A 19,572-nucleotide genomic window follows, 5' to 3' on the forward strand; every position below is an offset into this window, starting at 1 on the left:
TTCGTCTGCATTGAACACGTCACTTGGTACATATGCGGCGATGTGCTCAAGCAGCTTCACATTATTCCACTGGGTGGTCACGCTTTCGTCAACGCTGGCCTTTTCACTGCACACACTTCTGTAGACGAGTTCGTGTCTCTCCCGAAACCTCGCGAGCCACCCTTCTGAAGCTCTGAACGATTCAATGTTCATCATTGTAGTGTACTTCTCACCTTGTGCCATGATGAGAGGTCCACTCAAAGGCAGATGCGAGTTGCGACAGTCAGTAACTCACTGGAGCAAAGCTTCTTCAAGCTGGGGATGAGCTGTGCTTTACGGCCACTTTCTTGATGCATGAAACTTCTCGCTTTCGAAGGCTTGAAGAATCTGTTGTTCATTTTTCACATACGTTCCCAACTTGTTCCGCTTCACATTGTACTTAGTCATAACGTGCTGTTGTGATTCGCCGTTCTTCATAGCCTGCAAAATTTCCACCTTAGTCGCTAGGTTCTTGGCTTCGTACTTCTGCCGGCGTTGCCATCACTGTAGTGCACGATGGTGGTGGCATGCAAAACATGGTCACAATGAAAAATGAGAACTCCGCAAGAAGAGATGATGCCGACTCTACAACACAAGGGAAAATGGCGTCAAAGGCGCAGTGGAGCGAAGAAAGAAGACGCCGACGTTTGGTGACGCTGTGATCGAGCCCCCACTACCGTAGTTACTCGCATAATGATCGCACTCGCGTAATGATCGCACCCCTGAATTTTGTCGTCAAAATTCTATTTTTTTTATTTCCTGTGTAATGATCCCACCCCGAATTTGCCGCAGCGATATGTCGTGTGCCAAGTCTAGCTAATAACGATCGCACTTACCATCTGTCGAATGCTATGCGAACAACTCAAGATAAACTAAGTGGTCTGCACGCACCAAACATTCTTAAGCAGTTCCCCATTTCATTCCTTTGATCACTTCCCTCACTTCTGTGACAAAAAAAAAAGCTACAGCCAAACATGCCTTTATTATGTGTAGGCTTTTAAATGGTTGTGGTCAACAACAACAAAAAAAGCGCCTTTCGATTCTTCTCGTCTGCACTCGTGGGCCCACGCAACAAATCGCGAGCGGCAATGATAGCAGCCACGTTTACACTGATACGTTAGAAATGTACCCTATTCATACGCCGACGCTTGTAACACAGCTAAGATATTCACCCACCCTTAGCGGAAACGTGCCATATTAGGATAGTAGTGAAGACAAATGCTGCAGTTTCCGCAGCATGCCCGCCATGTGTTCCTATGTCACTAGCAGCTAAACACGCCCATCTGTTTCTGTCCCCTCAAAGTGGACATGGCTACATTATTGCCGCAAACTTGCTGATATTAATAATATTATTCATTACTGATACGGAAGAAACTGTTTCAATGCACGTAATATACTCGCGAGAAGAAAAAAATCGCATTCGGCGCGTTCAACTTGCTCCGCCAGCTGCCATTTTTGTTATGGTGTCCCGCACTACATACAGCGGCAGCCGCCCATTTGTTGACCTGTTGTCATCTCGCAACAAATGCGGGATGAAAATAATTTTTTTTTGCGGAAAATTTAACTCGCGTAATAATCGCAACCATAAATTTGTGTCAATTTTTTGTGACAGAAAAGTATGAATGAAAAAAATGCAGGTTTAACTATAGACTATAGAATGGTGGCTTGCCGTTTCTTTCGCTCGCTAGAAATCGCCACACGTTTCTCAATAGCCTGGAAGGCCACATTGCTGTGAGCGTCGCTGTGAGGTGCGACGTACCTCCGGAGGAGGTCCAGAGCCGCGACGGCTTCTCCAAAGCTAGGATTTGGCAACTCCCCGGCATCGTGCAGCTTGTGCTCCTCATCGTCACTGCGCCACGGCAATGGCAACGGACGAAGGAATACCCGCAGGAAATTTCGCCCTCTTTGGCGTAATCATGCTAATGTGCTAACGATTGTTTAGTATTGCTGCGGAGCGCGCGCATCCGAGTAGCCGGGTTGCGCGCAGCGCGGCGTGGGAGAAATGTAAACAAGAGAGGAGAGCTGGCCCGATAGGCGGAGCAACGCCACGAGCAACACCAACTTCCGGTTTCACTTTAGCTTCACAAAGAGTGATGTCAGGGCCTCTCCTAAGTTTCTTTCCTCCGCGAGTCGACCCGTCCAACAACCATGCGGTGACCGTAATCACAGTGATGATAGTGAGAGCATTTTTCACGAATGGCCACTTAGTGGCGGCCTCTCGAACGGGCGTGCGGCTTCTTGCAGCCAGTTCCATAGCCAAGCCCAGCCAAAACTCGTCAAAAGCCAAAATGGCGGTTGGAGCGCGTTGCCTACTTTAGCCTAGGCGGGTTCGCTGTGCTAAGTTGTGACGTATCATGCGGGAACGTTTTCACACGTACTACATAACAGCGGGGTTCCTTATACATTGGATCCTATGGAAGCTATGCCGGGACCGGATGAAAATGACATAGCAGCCGGGAAAACGCAGCAGTGAGGAACGTAACAGCGGGGTTCTACTGTATACCGTATTTACACGACTGTAAGTTGACTCGAATGTAAGTCGACATCCCCATATCGTGCGACAAGGAAAAAAAACAGAAAAGGAGAGCATACCCGAGGGCGTGTTAGATAAGGAAAATTTATTAGTAGCTGACATGGTCACTGGACTACTCAACTTCACTAGTGCTGCCATCATCGTTGCTACAGTCCCACAGCGTGTCGTCGTCCCACGAAATTTCACATTTGGCAAACGACCGCACCTCGTCATCTTGTGGAACAGCAGCCCACGCCGAATGCACCCGACAACACGCAGCCTTTAGGGAGGCTCTTTTGACAGGTCTGGTTGGCGTAATTTCGCGGTCTTCTGCCGCCAGCCACTCGTACTCACGGCGGAGCAGGTCCTTAAAAGGCGAAGATCCGGGCTTGTTTCATGACCATGTCGCACTTCACTGGCAGGGACCGATCACGCATTTCAGTGACGTACGCCGCAAGCTTAGCCTACAGCTCCAGAAAGCATCCAGACTTCGGCACGTCGGAAATTCCTCACTTGCCGTCACAGGCGAAAATTTCGCTTCGCTGCAGTTGCCACTCTCGCACCACCCGTTCAGAAACATGGAACTTGTGGCCCGCTGCGCAGCGATTTGTTTCTTCGGCGTAAAGGATGGCAGCCCTCTTGAATGCTGCTGTGAACGAGCACCGAATGATTAGTGGGCCTGGAAGCGCTCATGACGACTGAGGAAGCATGGTAGTAGCACATAGCCGGCAGTCAAGTGGAACGCGTCAAACCAGTGCCTTTCGTCAAGAAAGCTAAGCGCAACAGGCAAAGAGAAGCCCACGAGCGGTGTCTGCTCTTCCATGAACTACGGATGCTCCCCGCAAGCGCCGCCATTCTGAGGGTGCCACCGCGAATGGAACAGCGGCGCTTCCATCAACTATCGACACCCTCTCATGAGTGTTGTGTGCACTGTAAAACTCTCAAAAATTTTGAAAAACTTTTTCGAAAAGCGAACAAACACGCGGGATAGCAAAAAGCTACAAGTGGGGCCATAGAGCAAACATAAAATTGTAACTATGTTGTAGCTCCTGTTGCCTGTTGGTCTCGCTTTTTTGGCGGTGCCATGTTTTGGTTTCGATTGTAAGTCGACTCCTCACTTCAGATTTTCAAATTTTGAACAAGTGGTCGACTTACAATCGTGTAAATACGGTATGTATTAGCTTCGAGCAACCCCTTACATGACTTGTTTTTTATTTACACAGCAGGCACAAAAGTGTGATGTGACTAGGGTCTTGTGTGAACTTGCCATGGCCCTCCTGATTTCAGAACCTTTGACTGATGGCAAATGACGCTGATTGCACCAATGAAAAGACCCCTGCTCTTTGCCATCAGTGCAACAAAAGATCTACTCGCACAGCGACAGTGCTGGCTGCACATAAATATTTGATAAAGTCACATGATGCATGGTCCGCACTTTCATCCGTCATGTAGCTTGGCGTTCAAGAGCTGATGATAACCTGCAATACCCTCATGCCCCTAAAATTTGGAAAACCCTTCTGTATTTTGGAGAAAAACTTTGAAAGAGAAAACTAGCTATGCAATAAAAGATTCCCATAGGGCAGATTTCAACTATTAAACTTAAAATGGCATAAAAATTCAGTACAACATAACTCAATTGCTTCTTCAGCTTCAGAGGTCCAGAAAGCACTTGATTCTGTTCAACTTGCATTCAGTCAATAAAAAAAAATTTGCACACCATCATACGGTACTGAGCTGTAATCAGTGCTGGCATCCGAATTTGGTGTTCTCTTTAATAATAGCAGACCATACTGCACATCTTGGTTCCTAGGTACCTAAAGTACTGTTACTTGTTACTAGGTACTGTTATTTTTGTTATGCAATGCCACTAGATTCCTGACCATGTGCAGCAATATGTTTTCTTGCACAAAATTTGCAAGCATGCAACTTCATGGTAAATTTTCTGATACGTACTCGATTCAATATTCAACATTTTTTGTTCTTTCTCAATTTGATTCATTCTAACATTCTGTATTCGCACACCTCTATTTTTTCGGCCTAAGGCTTTATACTCCGTACTCAGACGGTGATCTCACCTGAAGACGACAGCATTTCAGTCCCCTTTCTTATACTTTGGGATGACCTGTGCACCACTGGGATTGCAATACCCACAGAGATAATGTTTTAATGATTCGCTGACATTGATGAGCTGGACCTCTGCATCAAATTAATCAATAAAATCTGCCATCAAGTGATCGCAGGTTCGGTCAACTCAAAAAAGAAGAGCCAGTACCTGTGCTGCCAACGACCTCTGAATTGACACAAGCACTGATGATGCTACCATCAGGGTACACTAATGACATGAGCCAAGCCAAAAGTAAAGTATACATTATCACGTGCAAGCAGAACATCGTACAAAAGCACATCAAATTTTTCAAGCTACTAGGGCAGTAAAAGGCACGCAATAGTAGGCACGCCACACGTGCCTGTGTGCCCCACACCTCTGCCGCACCTGCTTATTTCTCTTTTTCTGGATTTTGCATTCCTTTTTTGCAGTGCAGATAGCAGCCAGATTTGTGATAGCCAATGTTGTTACATTTGAGTATTGTTGGTGGTGATGCGATAAGTGGGTTCGATTGTACTTTGTCTAATTAAAATGTTTGGATATTTGTCCCTTCTGTTTTTCTCGTGCTACCCTGTTACAAGAATGGGATTTTCTTGGCACTGAAATATTAAGGGGCTTCAACTGTACTATTCATTTATAGCAAATTTAGCCAAAGTGAAATTTCATTGCAAGTCACCTAGTGTAATGGAGTGTGCATCCTTTCGGCATCTCTTGATGCATTCTTCCACGGCAGAAACCGAGCCCAAGGAGGTCCGTGGTGCATACCGGCCACCACACCTGCGCTCAGGTGCTGCCGCCTCCGCCGCGCGTACCTCTGGCACGCAGGGGTCCCGTCGACCTGTGCGCCAAAACTACGACTTCACTAGCGAGGAGCAGTTCCCCACCCTGGGGGCTGCCATCGATGCCAAGGCACCTAGGTGAGTGCCCTGCTGTGGACATTGAAGCCGTTCTAGTTGCTGAGCTAGCAGGTTCAGGTGCAACGACTCAAAAACATATCAACGTGCCTCATACGGACCACTTGTAACCGGACCACTTATAGTGCAGAACTGGATATAAAGAGGTCTTACCCGACTCCCGTTTATCTTCCAATAGAGCTCAATGTATATGCGTACTGCTTATAGTGCAGTCGTGCAAGGTAAAATACCGGTTGTAACGTGGTTGCGGGAAAATTTCACAAACAAACGAGGTACCAAGTGTGCTTCGCAACAAGTCGCACCGGCAAAGGAGAGATTGACATGGGTGATGTAGAGGAGGAGGGGGAGACACGAAGTGAGCAAACGGACGGGGGGGGGGGGGGGGTGTATGTGGCAACAGTATGCTGGCTCAACAGGTGCTGGGGGTTGCCTAGGCAACAAAGAAACCTCATTGCCCCCACTGCTTGTCAGGCAACATGTGGTCTGCACCGAATGTGTACGCATTGTTGTTCTTTGGCTTTTCAGTTTGTGTGCAGAAATTAAACACAGTTGCCAACTGATCTTTTTGGACATGGACGAGCTCATAAACATGCTGGAAATATTGGGCAGGCTGGACAAACGAATTGCAATGGTAAAATCAGTTCACCGTGCTGCACAATTTTGTCAGTTTGGAACATTGTCCGCACGCAAGCTTCCACCCTTCCTACCAGTATACACGCATGTAAAATTTTACTATATGCAGTCACAATAGTTGCTGGCTGATTGCCCGCGAACCCTGCCTCGTGTGCACTGGGTACCCACATATAACAAGGGCAAGCTTCCTGCAATGGCATGGTCTCTGACACCTCCACCGGCTGGGCAGAAACAGCATCGTCTCTTGAGGAGTCAGCAGCCAAAGTTGCGGTTTGGTGCATTGTCAACGGAAAGCTTCACAGTGGCTGTAAGGCATTTGGAAAGCAAAGGACCTCACCAACGAAATGCAAGCACATCCCGGTCATATGCTTTGATTCCCAAACAAACATAGCTGCTTGGTCGAGATGTTTTGCATATGCACAGCTTTTGAAAAATGTTGTTTTGGTTATACAGTCGCCGGCCAATGAATCGGACACCGATAATCTGGACATGCTCAGTAATTAGGACAGAATCACTGCATGGCACCACCAATGGCCCCATGGACTTAATGTGTAAGGACGACTGATATTTTGGACAGCCACCAGCTCTATATTCGGTTATCTGGACTCCATCTGTGGCTGTAGCGTACGACGACTCTGCCGCCATTAACTCCTCTGGCAACCTCAATGAGGCATCAAGTATGGCCTCAGAGATTGCATGCTAGATAGTAATCCCTGAGGAGTGCCTTGGTTGGAGCACTACGCCTCGGAGATTTAGCTGCAATTTCCAATCTTAGCGTCGCCTGAATTATAGATCGCACCAACATCGCGATTATAACATCCTATTCCGGCTATTCTGGCCATGATTCCAGCAACCCTGCGCGTTGGCTGCTCTCGCCATTTGTTTATTACATAGTTCATGAATACCTTGTTTAGTGCAAAACGACAGACACAAGAAAGATGACAGGACAAGGCGCTACTCTCAACTGACATCATTTTATTGCGACACTCCTTTATAGACCGCTCAAACCAGAGGAACATGCGCAGTGAGCACCATGAAAATGATGTCAGTTGAGAGTAGCGCCTTGTCTTGGTGGGGGGGGGGGGGGGGGGGGTCATCTTTCTTGTGTCTGTCGTTTTGCGCTAAACAAAGTATTCATGGATTCGCACCAACTAGCCCGCCAACGCATTGTATTAGTTCATGATTGTTAAGTTTGAGTTCCAGACAGGCCGCATGAAATGACACCAACGGTGCCCTCGTAGTCCAAATGAGCCCTACTTCGCAACTGAAGAGCCGAAACTGCCGCCTACAACAATGAGCTCAAATGCGGACATCATTGATGACTTGCTAGCCTGCGATGTGCCGATTTCTGCTGCCGTTACATTTGAAGACTTTGCAGGCGTCGACAGCACGGTGTTGTGTGCTGAAATACTTGAGCACATTCTCCCGCCATCAAACAGTGACTCGAATGATGATGATGTGCTGTGTGCTCTGGAACCATCACATGCGAATATGACTTGAGTCTTTACAGTCCTCGCATCGACTTACGGCGACAGCACAATACTGGCAGAAATATGTACAGGTGTACTTGGTTGCATGTAAATGGAAATGCTTGCAGCAAGGAATCGACCACTTATTCCTCTCACAGGGGCCTTAAAACATAAATAAAATGATCTTTTTTGGATACATTCATTATTTTTCAGACATTCGATAGTTTTGACTTGCCTATGTTCCTCGTGGGGTGTGAATTATCGTTTGGCTATTGTGCAGTCGAAGCCTGCGATAACGAAATCCTGCCACAATGAAATTCTCGCAGCAACAAAATATTTTCATATCCCCGGCAAACGTCCATAGGATTCAATGCATTTTGTGCTTCTCCACAACGATATGTCGCTGTACTACAATCTTGCATCAACGAAATTTTCCAAAAATTAGCAGACTCCAAAATGTGTTCAAATGCAATTGCTTTGCACTAAAATTGAGCTACATATCGCTACATTACACTTGCATGGGCACCGCCATTTTTGTTAACAAAAACAACCAAGCGCCAGAAGCGATCGCATGCGCTGGAAATACGTCATGGATGTCATCTTGTTTGTTGATCACCCATTTGAAGCGGCACGCATGTTGCTACCTGTTGTGACGACGGTTTTTGCACACCTAATGCAGTGCCTAATCTGCGTCTCAGTGATAAAAATGCAGCAAAAACAAGGAAATCCACATCCCACCGACATGGAATTGTTTATGGTGCCCGAGATGGCGGTCGTAGCATGGAGTGCTACACATTCGTCCGTGATTGAGAGGTCATCCAGGAATACACATTCCTTGCTTCAAGAACGCTGGTTTTGGTGCCACTCGACAGGCATCGCATGTGGGTTCGGCGCTGGACATGGATTTGCGTGAAGGGGGCCATAATCTCGATCGCTCGCCTTCGGGTATGCGAGATACAATCACTTTTGTGCTCAGCACCAGGCGCACCAGCGCCTATGGGCAGGCAGCAACATGTGCTACAGAAATGCTACTGCATGTGTGGAGTGCTGTCGCTCTGTGTCCGTTGCAGAGTTAAGCAAAATCTCGCAAAAATTATTATCTCTGAAAGCAATTGACTGAGAATACTACTCCACGGCAGTGCTGCCACAGCTGATCAATGCATGCAGCGCACTTTGTACGTGCTGTCAGCAGTGCAGTTGTATATCTTCAAGCAAAGCTTGCCAACGTGGGCTGATGGAATTTTGACAGTAAAGTTTCATTCTGCGACCCAATACCTATCTGTGCTGTCTCGTTTCGCAACAACAAAATTCTCGGGAAAGAAATTTTTTTGTTCCCCGCCGATTTCGTTATGCGAGGCTTAACTGTAGTGCGGAAATTTGTGAGTCCTGCGGCTTACGTTATATGCGGTTTATGCTGTATAAGCAGCAATAGTTGACAAAGAAAGGAACTTCAATTGTCTAAAACTACAGCCTACACCCGTTACAACAGATCCGCATACAACATACTTTCGCGTATGCCATACTTCTCACATAGTTTGTGGACTACAGTCAAACCTCAATATAACGAACACCCATATAACGAATTAGTATTGAATATATCGAACTCTTCCGAAATATTTTTGTCAAACACATGTATTTTTAACTTCCTATAGCGAACGCGGTTTGGCATAAAACGGATATAACAAACTTCGCGACGCCAAGCCCTACCTCACTTTAATAGCAGGCGGCAGGCTTCGTTGCACTACAAGTGTGTTGTGCGGCGCAGGAAACGTTCAGGACTACCTCGCAGGCGCTGACAGCGCCACAGATGCCACGTCGTCATCGAGAGTTGACAGCCAAAGAAATCGTCCGCATCTCACAACCGCTGACAGCGCCGCTTCAGCAGCGGCGGCTGGAGGCCTGGAACGAATTTTCTCGTTTTGTTGGTGATGTGCCCGCAACAATGACTGTAGAAGACTTCGTAGGTGGCGACGACATCTCAGTGACCACGGCTGTACTGACGGACGCCGAAATCACTGCGGAAGTCTCTGAACATCCCGCAGACGAAGCTCAGGCTGACCCTGTAGACGACGAGAACATTCCGACTTCACAAGAAGCACTTGCTGCGTTGGATTTACTGCGCCGCCACTGCAGTGCTATTGAGGGCAGTGGGTTTGCCCTTGTTGAGTGTTTGCAAACTGTGGAACAGGGCGTGATACGGAATGCGATCAACACCAAGAAGCAGGCCGCGATAACACAGTTCTTTGTGCGTAAAGAAATGAACGTGACCCAAGTAAGCATCGTTCGAGTTGCTGTGCCTTCTCTGATTGAATTTTGCTCCTCTTGCATGTATTTTTTACGAAATTTTATATTACGAATTATGGATATAGCGCACTAATTTCCGACTTTCTAACTGTTCATTATAACGAGGTTTCACTGTACCTATATTACCATCAATGTTCGATTTTTTTTAACTCCCTAGGGACCACTAAAATGTCTGCAAAAGTCGGGCAGTTCGAAAAAACTGCATGTAGGAAACGCATCATTGTATTGCTATTTTGTGTATGGAGATTTTCAAGGACTCAGTAGCAGGCCACTACAACTGTGCCGATGCCTCATCGAGACGGCTCTGAAAAAGAGCCCCTGAAAAAAAAAAAACAAAAAAAACAATGATATGCCTTTTCAACTGGGCTCTACTACACCAGTCAGAGTCCCACCTTTTACTGCCTTAGTGGGTTGAAAAATTTGTCAGTTAGCTTTTGTATGGTGTTCCACTTACACACCGTAATGTCTGATTGAATTTCGGCTGGTCATGCCATCACTGTACACTGGTGGCAGCGTTATCAGCGCTCCTGTCAATTCAGAGCTCGTCGGCAGCGCAGGCCCTGGCTCTTCATTTTCAGTTTTGGAATTTTCAATTTTATCGTGGGTTAATTCTGCACAGGGGTTGAGCTCATTGGTAGCGTCGATGAATCATTCAAATATTATCTCAGTGGGAATCGCAATACCAGCAGCGCATATTTCATTGATCACAAAGTCCTTTGTGAAGTGACTACCTGCCACAGTAGCTCAGTGGCTATGGCGTTGCGCTGCGAAGCTTGAGGTGGCGGGATCAAATTTAGGCATCTGCATTTCAGTGAGGGTGAAATGCAAAAATGCCCGTGGTGCCATGCGTTGGGGGCATTGAAGATCCCCAGGTGGTAATAATCAGATTGTGGATTTGGCACATAAAACCGCAGAATTTAATTCTAATTTAAAATGGCAAGTGTCTTATCAGGGATGCTGTCATTATTTTCAGATAAAATGGCCCTCTCAGACACGAGTGTAAAGCCTGCATGGCGAAAATAGTTCCGAAGCCTGTATTGTCACCACCTCCCACGTGTCCTAAAGCATATAGCCTGAGATCAGCATTTGTAACTTATACCGATTCCAAGATCTTCACCGTATTTTCGAGGAAATCCTAAATCGCCTGCTTGGAAATGTCTCACTCCTTGCTCATGTCAGCTTGTGACCGTCCTCTCTCAACTTGCTTGATAAAGGCGGCTTTCTTCTTTATCGTCAACCTATGGTAGTGATGCAGCACTTCGAAGCCATTGGCAAGGATGACAAAGGCAGAGTCAACGCCATTGCTGACAGCAGCGAGTCTTTTTGGTGAAAAACATGGCACCGAACAACAGGAAACTTCTTAGTGAACGTCAAAGCAGCTAGGGGTAGCGACAACACAATATGGCTACTATGGCTGCCAGTGGATTTGCATGCAAGAGCACTGCTTTCGTGCAGTGATAGCTTAAATTATTGCTGTTGTGAACCTGCAGTCACACCAAATGTCTAGACTGCATAAAGGTTTCATTGTCCAGAATTTTAAACATTATACATTGGCTCTGTTCAAGGCACATGGCCGTGCCATTAAGGCATCCGAATTATCAGACATGTGCGAAAAATCGGGCACCCAAAAAATCTGTCATTGACTACAGGATGAGTGCTGTTTTTTTGCATTTTGTAAAGCTTTGCTTAACATTATTTATGCCAGCTTACTTTGTTCACCATTTTGCTAGACATTAAAATGCCATGCATGGCAGCATCCACAACTGTATCAAACAAGTTGCACTTTCGCCCGAAAGGTGAAGCATTAATTGCGATAGCAAATTAGTACACAGTAATATGAAGTAAGGATAGCAGTTTTATCGGCCGTATAAAGTTGGAAACATTCGCTTACTAAATGATAACAAGCATGGTGTCAGTGCACGAATGCAAACACGAACCCATCACACTCCATGGCCATGGACACTCGCTGTCAAAACGCTGGCGTGAGCAAGCATGGTGGCAGCTGTGAGCGAAGTGACCTTCATGTTGTGTATCGCTTCAACGCAAACAGCGGCCAGATACCAGCATGCACGAAGGTTTGAGCTGTCTGCAGATTGCTTTCAATATACAAAACATGCGCCACTGCGCAAAGTACACATTGCTAGAGGTGTAGAAGCCACCGTCCTTTCTCCGAATTGCGTGCCTTTCTTCGAATCGCGTGCAAGATTGAGCCGCGATCGTCGGTTCCCCTTGCACCCAGTCGCAAAGTACGCATTTGCTGCTGGAGCCCCAGCGCCGCCGTCCTCCCTTGCGCGCGCCAGATTGAGCTGCGATTGTCAGCTTCCCTCACGTGCCTTCACTCGCACATACAACATAAGGCGGGCGGCAACGGTGTTATAGCCCTTGGACTTTATGCGGAAGATCATGTTGATGGCAAAAATTTGCCTGGAGTGTCCATATAATTGCGATCGCCATAAAACAGTATGTGGCACAAAATGGCCGGTTACTTATTGGCCCTTTTCTCGGTGATTTCATAGACGCCACCATGTATCAAATGGTGACATGTCCACTGCTTGCCTCAGTTTTTAAAATGGATGTGCATCATGCCCTGTACAGCTCAGCAAACCTGTTTCTGCTGATATCGTAGACCGTGGCTGTGTGGATGACACAAAGCTTTGGTCACGGCTCCAGAGGACATGTCAGCACTTTCAGTGCTCATTACGCCTTGGCCCAACAGTGCGAGCAGCATATATGGTGCTAGTACTAAAAGCTGGACTGGAAATGTATTCCAAGCTCTCCAAACTTTACACCTATTAATTAAATCAGAATCGGTGTGTTTGGCTCTTCTTTCTTTATTTGGCAATCACTTTGAATTAATGGCTTGTAATGTTTCTGACTCCGTAAAGTTCCTTGGTGTGGTCACTATCTGATTGTTTATTTTCTGCCTTATCGCTCACAGGCGTGCTCAGTTGTGATAGGTTTGTTCTTGCTGCACACAAGGCTTGGAACGCAGATGATCTTGTAGCTTGTAATAGCTTGTAGCAAAGACATGCTATTGCTAGTCACTTTTTCACTCTGTGAAGTGTCGCGAAATGTTCAGCTTTGAACGTTTGTGTGTGACTACACATGTGCAGTCGCCGTCACCCATGCTTCGGTGCATTGATTAGAAAGGGAGCCCATTCACTTATTCTTGATACGTGGGCGATGCAGCGGGTGTAAGTTTGTGTGTGAGTTGGGGTGGATATGTGCAGATAAAGTGCAAGAATCTTAATGTACCAGGAAGCGGTGCTGCTGTCTATGCCTCTGTTTAACGAGGGGTACTGGCTCTTGCCAACGTTCTGGGGTTCAAGTTCCTTTTTTTTTTTTTTTTTTTGGAGGTTAGCAATATAACACTGGGGGAAGAGTCAACTTCTGGTCCTTGAGGAAAGCCGCAAATCGCGAAGGGTGGCCGGCAACACATGCAGTCCTTATGTTGCACGTGTCCGTGGACTTGGTGTCACACAGGTTCGTTCTATTCCTTAATATTAAAGTCACTATCTTTGCACACAACCGTTGCAGATGGCTTCCTTCTAAAGTTCCGTATTGTGCAGCATGAACTGAGCACAGTGTGTTAGCGAACACCCAGTTTCATTTCCAACAGCTAATCGTGCAGTAGCAGGGCAGAAGTGGTAAAGGTTTTGTACTTGTGCATTTGCTGAGGCAACATCTGGCGTGCCGGGGAAAATGCCATCTTGTTCCTCTAGAGCAAACTTCCCCGCAAGAAGGATCAGTTGCTTTAGGGAAGAAAATGCTTCATCCTATCTGTTGTTGAAGTTTTGCTGCATTAAAATGCAGCTGGCAACAGATGCACTTCTATGGGGCTGAAGGAACATTTTGTTATATCCCATTTCTTTGTAAATTAGATTCAACTGCATCTTATGCAATTAAATTGGCCTTCATTAAAAATGTTCTACTAAATTTGCAGAAGTGTAACAGCAGCTTGCAGTAGCAGGTGCTTTCAATGAAAAGCTGCATTTGCTTTCAGGCTGCGTGAACACTTACACGCAGGTGGATAGCGTGACGCCTGTTCTTCGAGTCACTGAGCTTTCTGCTGACTCTAAATTTATAGAAACAGCACTGGCTTCAACTCTGCCTTTGTAATCCTTGCTGATTGCGGTAAAATGCGGAGAGCACAACATGTTGCGTAAGAGCAGTTTCCAAAAGTCATCTTTGCCGCATTTCAGCGGTGACGCATATGCGATGTACCATATTTACTTGCATAATGATCGCACTCGCGTAATGATCGCACCCCTCAATTTTGTCATCAAAATTTAATTTTTTTTTCTTTTCCGTGTAATGATCGCACCCCGAACTTACCGCAGCGATATGTCGTGTGCGAAGTCTAGCTAATGATGATCACGCTTACTGTCGGTTGAATGCTGTCGAATGCTGCGCGAACGACTCTTCAAGACATACGAAGCAGTCTGCACGATCAAGCATTCTGAAGCAAATGCCCCATTTTATTCCTTCATCACTTTCCACACTTCCATGAAAAAGAAAAAAAAGCTACAACCAAACGCCTTGGCTTTATTATTTGTAGGCTTTATAATGGATGTGGTCAACAACAACAAAAAAGCGCCTTTCGATCCATCTCGTCTGCACTCGTGGGCACGCAACAGATTGCGAGTGGCAACGATAGTAGCCGCATTTCCGCTGATACATTAGGAGTGTACCCTATTCATACGCCGACGCTTGTAACACAGCCGAGATATTCACCCACCCTTAGCGGAAACGTGCCGTATTAGGATAGTAGTGAAGACAAATGCGGCAGTTTCCGTAGCATACCCGCCATATGTTTCTATGTCACTAGCAGTTAAGCACGGCCATCTCTGTTTCTGTCCCCTCAAAGTGGACATGGCTACGTTATTGCCACACACTTGCCGATATTAACAATATTATTCATTACAGATACGGAAGAAACTGTTTCAATGCGTGTAACATACACACGAAAAGAAAAAGGCGTCCGGCGAGTTCGGCTTGCTCCACCATTTTCGTTTTGGTGCCTCTTACTGTTACAGCGGCAGCCGCCTTTTTGTTGACCTGTTGTGATCTCACAGCAAATGCGGGATGAAAAAATTTTGTTCTTTTCGCGAGAAATTTAACCCGCGTAATGATCTCACCCCTGAATTTGCGGCAATTCCTTTGACAAAAGAAGTTCGATGATTATGCGAGTAGATATAGTATTGTGGTGAAGCATACCGAGAGTGAAAAGGCGCTACTGTCATGGGACACAGTATGTATTCCTTAATCATACACGCATGCACTCGCCTGTGTGCAGTATGTATACTGTTACTATGTGCTGTCACAGTACTAGCACCGATATGCCTAGTAAGTGTACTATCAGTCCTTCAAAGCCATTTCGGACATGCCTGTGGCAATTTGAGCCCCTGGGTACAGTAAAAGGCATGCATTCATTTTTAGAATGTTTTTGCTACCCCTAGGGAATCCGAAAGATCTCAGCGGAGACTGTATACACTTTCAAGCTCATAAGCGAAGCTTCCTATGCCTTGTTATCTGCGTTTGGCTTGTCGGCTCAGTCAACTTCTGACCGAGTAAAGTGGGCATTCCTGGAGACCGCAATACCAAACTGCACCTTGCTGATTTGCCATGTCTTGCTAATTTTCCATGTTGGCAAGTAATCGCTATGCTGCAAAATTCATTGCAGGAAAACAAAGTTTTGTTTCACACTTATTTCGCAATGTCATTGAGATGTGCATTTCTTTTTATTACATACTTAGACCCAAATTATTAGGGATGCAGCCTGTACACAGATGTGGTCCCTACGCGAGAATGCATGGTACAAATTTTCTTTTATACTAGCTGTGACTATAATACAAGATTTGCTTGCATCAAAGTAATGGATTGAGCTTCAGGCTTTATTAAATCGACTATATCTAACCTATGATTGTGGTTGCACTGTTCATTGTTAGTTGGCATTATAATTGAATATTATTTTACTAGTCGAAGCTCCTGCTTTTTGTTTTATTTATGCTTATAAATATTGAACTACACTGTTTTTCAAACTGCAAGAACTGTTTTGCAAGTACTGAAGTGCTTTTGATGTCTATTCTTTCTTAGTCCCCATGTTGTTGCTCAGTTAATATGAATCAATATCAGCTTGTCCAGCTTTCAGTACTTCTGCAAGAACTGAAGGAGAATGGGGCAGTAAACTGTGTGCTAGAGCACTGCACGGGCGTCGGCTGACTCAAAGGCCGGGCCTGTGGGCTGACCTGGGATGTTTGGGCTCGGGTTGATTCCTGACTTCAGTCAGGCCCGGATTAGGCCTGGACATGCTATTTGCAACTCCACAAAACTGAAGACTACAGAAACTGCAGCCCTATGCAAATTTTGGATCTGTGGTGTCTGTTGTTTATGGGAAAGTCGAGGTAGGCAGGCCACAGCACAGCAGCTGTACGCTGCACAGATTAGTGTACATGAACAGCGCTATTCAGCAATGTAGAAAATGGTACCAGTGATCAACCGCATCCACTGTACGTCCTGCTTTTCAATGCGCTCTGCATTCTTTGTCTCCTTCAACCACTTGATTAAATGTTTGTTCCTGGTGTGCAGTTGGCTTAATCTTCAGTTAAATAGTACAACCACCAACGCTTATGCTTGCCAGTACATCTGCAATGGAGAAAATTTGCAAAACAGTCTATGTTCAGCAGATGCTCACAAACTTTGCTATCATAATGGCACCTTTTGTTGTGCCACAGTGCAGGCCAACTATAATTGAGCAATTTCAAAAACATTCTGGCGTTAAGGATATCTAAGACAATAGAGTGCTAGTGTAAATAAATGGAAAATCAATGTGTTATAGCGACAAATGACTCGTATAAAGCAACTCTTCCAGAGCTAAGTAATAAAATTGTGGCCATGCTTTAGTCGTACATATCTTCATACTGTTGCTGCAGGCGGGAGTATGCTGATCACAGCTTCACGTCGGTCAAGCACGGCCTTCGAAACAGGGAGGACCCTACGCAGCATCACCTACAGCTTGACCTGGAGAACAAGTATTCCGCCCTACATCAAACTGATGGCAACTAGGCTACTGTGCTGCAGACATTTCGTTGCAAAGGAGGAGATGATCAATGTGATCTTGTCTCCTGCCTGCCATCATCGGAAACAAGGACTACTACACCACAAAAAGAGCCCCCGACATTACCAATTTATTACTTGAGTGAAAGAGGTGGCAGGGAAAAGTGAAGACTTTCTGCTGCTGCCCCTTGCTGCCTGATTTCACACACCTCGTTTTATTTTTTTCTTGTTTGTGCCTTTTACCATTCTTAGTTACCTACAGTTGCCCCTTAACCAATGTCCAGAACTGGCGCTCTTGGTTTTTTAACTCCCACTCTTTGTCTGCTAGGCACCCTCTCCTCCACCCCACACCTTCACCTTTATTTTTAAAAAAGTTTTTCCTAGATTGTGTAGCCCTGGACCATGCAGATGAATAACCTCTGCAGTTGTGCAACAGTGGTAACCAGATTCATGCCTTTTGCTGGAAGCAGAGGTGCAGTCTTGTGCACAACTTTATAGCTGTGCTCTATTTTTGAAGTGTCAAAGTTTATGTGAAACCTAGTGGTGTGCTTAAAAGCTTAAGCAAGAGTGGGTGCCATGCTGGCAGGAAGGAGTGGTATGCTCGCAACGGGGGAGTGATACCCATCGCCCTTGGCTGGCCAGTGTGCAGTTCCCTCCGTGCGTTGTTGCGCTGTGTGATTAATTGCAGTCCTTCGTATGTGCATGTTTTCATGTGCCACCATGAAATGAAATGTTCAGTCTTTCGGGGACTGGAAGATCTTAGCGACGCAATGTTTGCGAACTGATGCCTCATGGACTAAGGAATTTTGATTGAAATGCACGCAGGTTTATGGCAAGGTTGTGCGTATATGACAATGCACAAATGCCCCCTTTCTCCCCCCCCCCCTTTTTTTTGTTTGAAGTGGTCTGGTTTTAGCCGCGTTCAGTCGTTTCGAATGCTGCCACAACACTCTAGGTGATGGGAAGTGTGGACTGAACACGAGTGGACCAAGACTTCTGGCCCCAAGGCCACGCTGCCCAGAAGAGAAAAAGAAATGTAATGTCTGTGGAAACTACAGAGCATGACAGCATTGTGATACGTAGCCTAAACTAGTTGAAATTTGAAAGGCATGAGAATAAGTAACATTGGTGTTGCTTAGAGGGCAAGAAGACCTACCTGTGCGACCTCCAAGTACGAAGTGCCCTTGGTTTCATGCAGCGGACCTATTGAAGCTAATGTGACTGGGAACTCGGACAGGCATCTCGTAACCACCTCTTGGAAAGGTCTATCAAGAACGTAAAGCTTATCAAAGATGCATCGTGCGGTGAAAGTTGTCAATTGTACTCCTCTAAGGGTGGTCCTCTCAATGGGGATGCCTTTCTACAATGTTTTGGATTAAGTGTTGTAGACGTTTGTTCACTACGGTGAGGCAGTTTGATTGAGCTGATGTTTTTATTTGCAAGGCACTGCAAGGCGAGGAAGCTAGAAGGGTCTGTCTTTAGGAAAAGTCTTGTTGAACAGGTGATTTAAGTTGTTGCGAGTGGAACTTGTAGACGTTTGCCGATGTTGATAGCTTGAAGAAGGCGTTGATTTCGGAGCACGGGTCTCGACAGTGCAAAACATGGAGCAGCCGAATGTAAATTACCAGATTTTGGAATGAATGGGAAGGTTTGGTTTAACGTATACTGTCTGACAATATTTTGCAGCAGATATGTTGCACATTAATGTTGTCATTATAGGGAAAAGATGACCAGGTACAGCTGGCTGGTTTTGTATTGGAAGCTCTGTACACTCTAAAACACTATTTTATGCAATGTTTCCTTCATAATGTAGGTGTTATGAAAGTAAAAAATTACAATCCACCCGAGTGTGATGGTGTATTCCTTTTTTTTTTCTTCTGTTTTATATGAACACCAATAACGGCTTCAAGATTGATGCAGCACAGGTGTTGTTTAGCTAATGTAACTCTGAGGACACTGTGGCAAAATTGTGAATGCACCCTTACAAAAAGCCGGCAGATCCCACGCCCTGTGGGAATCTATGTTATGTGAAGCAATGGGCAGGGAGCCTACCAAGTTAATGAAACAACCATGAGAGCACCAAGACGTAAGCGGCTGTTTCGTAGCGTACATGACACGCATGTCATAACATTCATGTCATGACATATCGTTTATGTTCATCATATGCTGTCATAGTATGCCAATTTTGGTACACACCAAGACGGTGGCTGTTTCATGACTTAGAGTTTATGTTCATCATATACTCTTGTCATACTATGCTAATTTTAGTAACCAAGTTAATGAAACGACCATGAGAGCACCAAGATGTAGGTGGCTTTTTCATGACCTACATGACACACTTGTCATGATATTCATGTCATGACCTATCTATGTTCTTCATACACTCTTGTCATGCAGTGCCAACTTTGGTGCCTATAAAGTTGATGAAACAACCATGAGAGCACCTAGACCTAGGCGGCTAGATAGATAGATACTGTCAAAGTGGCAAATGTTTTCCTAGAAATGCTTCGCATATAAGTGGACTTGCCATGACTGCATATTTATGGCTGGTCCATACAGTGC

General features: G+C 45.7%; 1 protein-coding gene across 2 annotated transcripts in view; it reads left to right on the forward strand.

The window, feature by feature from the left end:
* The window catches only part of LOC135902186 (protein CDV3 homolog), a 31,255-nt gene extending 12,397 nt beyond the window's left edge, over positions 1-18,858 (forward strand). The window contains exons 4-5 of one of the 2 annotated variants that reach the window (XM_065432151.1): positions 5,368-5,551; positions 16,887-18,858. In XM_065432151.1, coding sequence (XP_065288223.1) covers positions 5,368-5,551; positions 16,887-17,019 — 317 coding nt within the window. In that variant the 3' untranslated portion in view covers positions 17,020-18,858. The remainder of the gene's footprint in view (positions 1-5,367; positions 5,552-16,886) is intronic. The other variant, XM_065432152.1, reaches the window with a different exon arrangement.
* Positions 18,859-19,572: the final 714 nt, after the last annotated feature.

This window comes from Dermacentor albipictus, chromosome 4 (assembly GCF_038994185.2).
Source record: "Dermacentor albipictus isolate Rhodes 1998 colony chromosome 4, USDA_Dalb.pri_finalv2, whole genome shotgun sequence".
Taxonomy (NCBI): domain Eukaryota; kingdom Metazoa; phylum Arthropoda; class Arachnida; order Ixodida; family Ixodidae; genus Dermacentor; species Dermacentor albipictus.